Source organism: Sinocyclocheilus anshuiensis, unplaced genomic scaffold (genome assembly GCF_001515605.1).
Source record: "Sinocyclocheilus anshuiensis isolate Anshui unplaced genomic scaffold, SAMN03320099.WGS_v1.1 scaffold543, whole genome shotgun sequence".
Lineage (NCBI taxonomy): Eukaryota > Metazoa > Chordata > Actinopteri > Cypriniformes > Cyprinidae > Sinocyclocheilus > Sinocyclocheilus anshuiensis.
Window position 1 is genome coordinate 819,429 of NW_015552590.1, and position 8,625 is coordinate 828,053.

At 37.9% G+C, this 8,625-nt stretch overlaps 1 protein-coding gene across 3 annotated transcripts in view; it reads left to right on the forward strand.

Annotated features, from left to right (window-relative positions):
- Positions 1-8,625, forward strand: part of LOC107665526 (glypican-5-like) — a 56,655-nt gene that overhangs the window by 18,213 nt on the left and 29,817 nt on the right. For all 3 annotated transcript variants that reach the window (XR_001631561.1, XM_016456437.1, XM_016456436.1), the window contains exon 7: positions 4,470-4,590. Coding sequence is in view for 2 of the 3 variants with exons in the window: in XM_016456437.1 (XP_016311923.1) it covers positions 4,470-4,590 (121 nt within the window). In the remaining variant the exon portion in view is untranslated. The remainder of the gene's footprint in view (positions 1-4,469; positions 4,591-8,625) is intronic.

Here is an 8,625-nt window from a genome sequence, read left to right on the forward strand (position 1 = left end):
CCTACATTAGCATGGGCCCTTCCCAACTTCATAGACCACAGACAATAAATAGGATGGAAAACTAGCAACCAGAAGGTCTTACACCCGGTTATTACACACACGAGAAGGCACACAGCTGAATTCATGCTGAAGTAAGACAGGATAGCATAGCTTACTCAGATGCTATACACCAAAGTTGTGTATTCTATAGAAAAGGACTTGTTGAAATATTAGCGTATGGCATCCGTTTGGGCTGTGTGTCATTGCCAAAGGCAATAACTTGTGGAAAAGCTGTTCTAAAGAATGAAGAAACCTCTAATGCACAGCTCGTGAAGAACGGATATTGCTAGCTCATTAGGTGCTGAGTTTCATAACCTTCTGAGCAAACAAATGGGCTAATCCAATATAGCAGATGAATTTAATTGGAGCTTTGCTCCTCACAGGGGGATATGTGTGTGGTTTCTATGGGAAAATAAGCAGCGTTTAGTCGAAGGGGAACTCCAAACTCTTTGGTCTTGAGCTGGGTAAATATTTTTCTCTGACTTTTTTCTGGTTTGGATTCATTTAGCCGCTAATTATTGTGAGAAATGTGGGTGAGTGCAGTGACAGGCCCACCGCTCTGAACTGTAAGACCCATATTCTCGCTAACACATCTGTTTGGAGAGTCTGATGTTCTTTGTAGCTTATTTGAAGCAGTTTGTCTGTGCCATAATCAAAGTACTTTATGAGGTGACTTGTTTGTTGTGGTCTTTCTTTTGTGTATGAACTCTTTTTTAGGAAAAACAGGACTTGATTATATCGGTATTTGATTGGATTGTGTGTGGGTGAAACGTGGTAGGCTATGCTAATATTAGAGGCGCTTGTTGAGGCAATTTGAATTAACAATTGCTCATACTTGTGCTAAAGCTCACTGAAGTCTCTATAAAAAGTTTCAATCTTGTCCAGTATCTGCACTATTTTTGTCTAGAAATTATTAGTGATAAAACTTTATTTCTACTTGTTTAAACTAACGTTGTGTGTATTTCTTAAAGGGACAGTTCACCCAAAATATGATAATTCTGTCATTAATTACTAGCCCTCTGTTTGTTCCAAACCCGTAAGACCTTCGTTCATCTTCAGAACACAAGAGCACAGAGCTTTCTGACCTTCCATAGACAGCAAGGGAACTGAAATGTTAAAGGCTCAAAAGGTAGTAAGGACAATATTAAAATAATCCATGTGACATCAGTGCTACTCTCGTGAACACACGTCAAAGACTGACACGGAAGAGAAGAAATTGTTGAATAAAGTTGTTATTTTTGTTTTCTTTGTGCACAAAAAGTATTCTTCGTAGCTTCATAAAATTGAACCACTGATGTTACATGGACTATTTTAATGATGTCCTTACTACCTTTCTGGGCCTTGGGCGTGGTAATCCCATTGGTCTATGGAGGGACAGAAAGCTCTCGGATTTAATTGAAAATATCATAATTTGTCTTCTGAATGAAGATGAACCTTACGGATTTGGAACGACATGAGGGTGAGCAAATAATGACAGTATTTAAATTTTTGGGTGAACTATCCTTTTAACAACCTCAAACAATTCCTTATCAATTACAGGTGTCTATTTTAGTTGATAGTTTTAGTCTCCAAAAGTTTGTTGTTCTGTCTCCTTTTTAGGAGTTTCTTAAGTTTGGACTTATTTATTATTTTTGCTTGGCAAATTGAAAAAAATCATACGTTGAGAGTCTAGAATCTAGCAACCCCACCTCTTAAAACACTAGCAACATGCTAGCAACCCTAAATGTAATTAGTTTTAATCAGTACTGACTGTACCAAGACAGGGATGTAGTTGTTGTTGTTCCATCTTTTTTAAGGAGTTTCTTGAGTCTAGACTTGACTTGGCCCAGTACACTATCACCTAGAAATGTCCTAGCAATCATCCAGAGCACCTAAGCATCCACCTAGCATAGTGCTAGCAACACTAAATCTAATTAATATAGTTAATTTGATTAATTCAATACTGACTGCACCAAAACCGGGAACATTTATTAAGACGTTCAATAGGGCCGCTTTTAATTTAATTAATAGCTATTCAAAATGGATATCTGAAGCCACTGATAGACTTGTAATATCTCATCAAAAATGCAATACGCTCAAAATGAAGTGCGTCATGGAAATATTCATACTTCCTTTGAGTATCTGCAGAGAAATAAAGAAGATGAGCAGTTATTTCAACCGTCATGCTATAGTAAATTTCCATAAAAATGTCTATTCGTTATGATCAGTCTTAAGGTTGGCTGTATGTTTATTGAAACACGTCGAGCAGATTGTTTCATCTTTAATTATGCGCATATGGAGCACATTTCGCTCACCGAAGAAAGAACGAGCCAGTAAAAATGACAGTATTCACAGACAGCTCATTCTTCTTTTAAATAAGCCACATAATCCGCTCCTCTCATGTAGTGAATACTCGCAAATCTCATCTCCATCGTACCTGTCGTCCAAATGCATTTATGCACGACAGCTAAAAGCACAAACCAACAAACAAGTCTATTTCACGTCGGTTCCTGACAAAGTGCTTCCACCTTGCAAAGTGAGCCGTGTGTTCGGATGCAGCATGAGGTGTCTGGGGTCATTATTTATTCACTTAGATTAGCTGTGGTGAAAACAGCGGGCCAATTCTCCCACAAGCATTCATTTATTGATGCGCAAGCACACGGCTGCATTATTCTGCCCTCCCACTACACTTTATATGCCCCCCACTGTTAACCCTTTGATCCGTCTGTCTGACTCTCTGTCTTCCTGTCTGTCTCAAGGACGTTGGTGCTGGAAATAGCTTCTGTGTGATAATCCAGCAATTGCTAAAAAAAAAAAAAAAAAAAAAAGGTTTTTGAAGGATGTGTGACGTTTATTCTTCATAATATGGACATTTTTGAGTTAAAAAAGGTGTTGCCCTTGATGAAAAGTTCCTTTATTTCAGTCAATATTTTGTCATGTCATGTTGAATAATTTCATGCTATTAAATTTTAATTTTAAAAAGAGTAGTGTAATATATATATGTGTGTGTCATATCATCATGTGTCATATTGTGCATTTTGGAAATTTTAATTGTGGGCTTTAAAATTGGGTTCTTGTCACTTGGCCCAAAAATAACCACCTTGCAACACCCTAGAAACCACATGCCAGCATTCTAAATATGATATCATATTACGTTTTATGTTAACTTTGGACCTTTTAATTGTGGACTTTAAAATTGGGTTCTTTTTACTTTGACCAGAAATTAACCAACTAGCAACACACTAGAAACCACATAGCAACATTCTAGATATGATACATGTCATATTAAGTTTATGCAAACTTTGGACCTGTTAAGTTTTGGCTTTAAAATTGGGCTCATTTGACTTGGACCAGAAAGTAAACACCTAGCAACACCGTAGCAACCACATGGCAACATTCTAGATATGATACATATCATATTAAGTCTATGCAAACTTTAGACTTTATAATTGTTGGCTTTAAAATTGGGCTCATTTGACTTGGACCAGAAAGTAAGCACCTAGCAACACCCTAGCAACCACATGGCAACATTCTAGATATGATACATATCATATTAAGTTTATGCAAACTTTGGGCCTTTTAATTGTTGGCTTTAAAATTGGGTTTATTTGACTTGGACCAGAAAGTAAACACCTAGCAACAGCCTAGCAACCACATAACATTCTGTAAACTATCATTGCAAGTTTTGTAGAGGCAACCAACAGTATTATGTTATTGTCCATTTACTTCTGTTACTTTTGCTCATTAGAGTCGATTAAATCCCTGCAGCTCTGCATGTTTGTAATCTATCCACCCTACCACCCAGTCATATCTGTATTTAAAGTTCACACTTTGTGCTTTAATCAAAGTCTTAACCTATCTGCCCTGCCTGAGCTTGACCCATTGATCTTATAGGCTGCTGAACATGGCACTCTGACAGTCGCCATGGCAACCAATGTTGAGATGTCCCCCCGAAGAGTGATGACCTAGCGAGACCTTTTGCTCAAGTTTGTTTCCTCATCAACATCCTTCATTGAATAGCATTGTCAGGGATCCATAAAATGGTTTTATTGTCAACCTGTCTGAATCTATTGTGCTTTCTCGAATACTGTTTAGTAGGTTAGCATGTTGTGTTGCTTGCCTTTGTTGCACCAACTTGGCCTTTGTTGAAGGACGCCCTCCATTCGCCTCCGTTAACGTCTCTAATAAAAGGGCACAGGGTCAATACCTACATTTGCAGCACAGTTGTGTCTTCAGGCTTCACCGCAGGCTTCATAATGAATCATTTATGTGGGTGAAATGGCTGTCTCAACATCCGATCAATCCTTGGGCCTGTTTCTAATAGACAAGCCTTGAGCATTCCCTGCATTTTTAGGAATCCAGACCTCAAAATTGGGAGATCATTATCATCAGACCAAAGAGTGCTTGATTTCTGTACTGGTAACTTATCTCTTGCTCTGTTTCTGCTGCAGTTATACAGGTCACGTGGTGGGGAATGGACTGCAAGCCCAGAAACACAACCCAGAGATAAAGATCAGAAGTGCGGATCCAATCCTGATCAACGTGAAGGAAAAGCTAGAGCACTTCAACCAGGTAGGTCTCAGAACATCCATCCTCCCACATTGAGCCAAAACATAGGCTCTTAACCCTAACCCTAACCCTCTAACCTTAAGCTAAACAAAATCATTGTAGTACTGAAGCCAGGTGCATTTTGGTGCAGTTTTTGCAATACGTTTGTCGAGATACTGGGGGCAGCTTTGAGGAATTCATATGAGATGTAATCAACTTTGATTGTGTAGGGTGAACATGCATTGTGCGACTTCTGATAATTAGGAGGTTCTCAGACTTTGAACACATTACAAATCAGTTGAATTGACATGAAGAGTTCCTTGAATTTCCAAAATGACTTAAATGTCCAAAATGTTTAGCTAAAGTTAAAAATGATCGGGAGCTTGTAATACACAATGCAAGCCGCTGCCGTATGATATTTAACAAGTTCCACCTGATTTCCTTTGACGCGAAGTCAATCAAATAAATTTAATTGGGATTAATCAATCAAACTACAAGCTAAAATCATGCATGTACGTCAGTGGTGTGCAGTGGTGTTCTGAAATGAGGAGATCAAGTTTTGTTTGTTTGTTTGTTTTTTAATAAAATGTAAATTCATGTCCCAGTCATATTTTCTTGGTTAAATAAACATTACGTACACTATCAGAAAAAAGAAAAACTAAAATTATATTTTATATTTTTACATTAACCGTGTAATCAATATTCTATTTATGAAAGCCAAGTATGAATCTCATCAAGCTGTTTTAAGCATTTTACATTTATTCCAAAATAATAACTCAAGCTGCCAACAATTTAAACAATATATTTTTACTTGTAAACTTATGTTCAGCTATTCCTTTTAATACTTAACTTTTAACTATTTTTGAATTTTTCGGATCATCAGTCATCAAAGCTTGGTAAATATTTGTCACAGACGCTGAGATTTACTTTCAATTTCACGGGACTTTCCCCCATTCATTCTCAATTACCCCCCAGGAAACCCACCTTACACTTTAGGGGGGTCTCTTAAAACTCAATGGGCTCAGGGGAGTCGAGAAAGTCGCGGACTCCTGCTGTAACTTTACCTGCTGGTGTCGCTGTAGGACAATGTTTCTTTAGAAAACGAGTGACATATACTTTTTAATGTTATATTTTGTAATATTTGCGTTGTTTTATTTTTGTACTACAAATTTTTTCTCATCCAATATTTTGAGGAGACACTGCCTCCCTTGCCTCCTCCAAGAAATTGCCCCTGATGTACGCCCATCTTTAGTGACAAGCTTTACGATGAATGTTAAATAAGATCTTAAGATCTGACAGGGTGTGAAATTTTTTGGCGACAGTTCTGCAGTGCAACTTCTTACAACGCTCCTACAACAACCATCTACCAAGGAACCAATGAAGGGTTGTTTGGGTTTTTGTGGTAATTTTGCTTGTCAGTGAGGATGTCAAAACACAATTGATAAGTCAGTGCTGTCCGTTATGACTTAAGTTTACTAAGGTGTACCCTATATCCTGAAGTCAAAGACCATTAATGGTCTGTTTCATCTTTTAACCAAGATCTTACCAGAGTCATATTGAACAATCTGACAAACAGTTAAAAGTACAGCTATGGCTCATGTGCATTTCTTTTTATAAAACTTTCCCTGAATGTTTGCTTTGTGAGCCAAAAAGAAGACATTAAGAACCACCAGAAGCGCTAGTTTCAAGCTTGCCCACCAAACAAAAATAGTCCAACTCAACGCCAGCGCACATGTCAAGAGTGGTGAGACGGTGTCATTAGTCCAGGGTTTGCTCTGTGATCAATCTGCAGCAACATCAGACCAAGCATCCTCAGCGGGAGTGTTGAAGACCTCCTTGGCATGATGACAAAGTCTGTCGCTACTGCATCTGCGTTTGGGAGGGTACAGAGGGCAGCTCAGTTGGCCCTCTGGAAGCCATTTTGTAATGTCTTTCATTGCTCCATTAAAACCAGACGTTTTGGTTCCACATTATGTCCAAACCCAACCCAGCCCTGGCCGCATTGCTTTGCTGTGAGGACTTGCGTCACTGGCAGGCAAGAAAGCTGGGAAAGTACAGTAGATTTCTGTCAGGGGTTGAGGAGAAGGTCACTTTGAACTGCTTGTGAAATTATACCCATTATTCCCTTAGGTCTTCAAGACCCTGGTGAGGTCTTGGGAGGTTTTTTGCTCTCACAATGACCTGTGGAAGTTTTTAGTGGCTGACTGGTATTTAATTAACCTATGCTGCGTAAAAACCGACAGGTAAAATACGTCATTGGTGTACAACTAATAGTAATACATAACCTTGATACTCTTGCAGGGGGGGATGGGTTGGAAAATGTACTAAAAACATACAAGCATACTACTCTTGCTATAGGCCGTATGCATCAGAGAAACAAGTGCGTTGCCAGGGTTTAAATTGGGCCGGGGCCGTCCGGGGTTTGAGCCCCGGCACATTGACTCCGGGGCTCGACATTAACGCTTCATTAATGCCAGACAAGTAAGCATCCTGAGGTAAAAAATCAAAATGAATAGTTTTTATATTTAAAATACAGTAAGTTAGGCAACATCACACAACGTTTTAACCATTACGACTGTTTAATAGTTCAATAAACAGTTCAATAAGCAAGTACAATAATATTAGGTCACTTACATTTTATGCGGAACCACAGCGCATCTCACAGAAACCAGCAGATTCATTGCTGAATGATTCCGTGTTCTGAACGAATCGGTTGAGTCAAAGTTTCGTTAGCCCCTGCATAAACATCTGATGAATCAGCCGTTTGAACGAATCGTTTGAATGAACAACTCAGTGACTCACTCATTAAACGCTCACTACTGGCACCTACTGGCGTTTTCATTTAGTTTAAAAGTATAATTTTCACCATCATTTCTTGTTTGTATATTCCAAAAAATATTTAAAACAGTCTCATAACATTATTAAATGCAATTGTATTTTTTTCAGTGTAAATGATTTAATTTGATAACGTAGAGATAACAATAATCACAATATTATAATTGAATTTATAGATTAAATGTAAGAATTTGAAATGAACTGTATGTGTGTGTATTTATATATACATAATAAATTTACACAGTACACTCACATATATTACGTAAGCAAAAACTTAGATTTTTGATGCCATTAATCGTTTGACACCACTAATATATATAAATAATAACCATAACCGGCCCCAAACCATAGAGCCCCCCCACATATCAAATCCCAATTTAACCCCTGTGCGTAGCCATCTAAACAATTTTGTCTTTGAACATCCGTTTTTGCGCTATATATTTCTATAGCTGCTGTTGAAGAGTAATGAGCTGGTGAAGTGGATTTATTTATTGTAGAGTTAACAAAAGTTATCATGAGCATTGTAATGTTTGAAGTGGATGTTAGAACAAATGTCAGTAGACCGGGAAGATTTTTTGAAATGAGCGGTTCATTCATAACTTCGTACGACCTTACTTTCACGCCGTGTAAAAACAAACAGAAGTCCGAAGACAAAGAGTGCTGGGGGGGAAATGCCCTCTATAAAGGTAAAAAATACCCTTGGATTAAATATAAAAAAAAAACATGCAGATTTATATGTCACAGCTGATAGAAAACTGACCGTGTAAAAACAAACAGAAGTCCGAAGACAAAGAGTGCTGTGCTGAAAAGGGGCGGAGCTACATAAGGCCAAATGGCAGTAAAAATATTATACTAGCATGCTATTTTGAATTCAGTATATGAATGCAGACGCTTTTAAGTACGCAAGCTTGATTTTGCTCTAGTTGTGTTTGTTCATAATGCAACGTAGATTTTATGCATTTCCGCGTAATACCTATAGCGGGTATTAGCATAAACTGTTTTCTGTTTTGTTTTTCAGGCTAATTGTTGTCATGCTGGACAATCTTGCTTAGTCAGTTAGCTAAAATGCTAATGTTTTTAGCAACTTTCCTGAATCCAGTTTCATGCAAAGACTTTTGAACTCTATCACCCCCTTCAATACACTACAAACTTTATATAACTTTAAAATGCGATTTCAAGTTTTCCTTTCTCTTTGGAGTGTTACAAGCTGATTGTGCATAGATA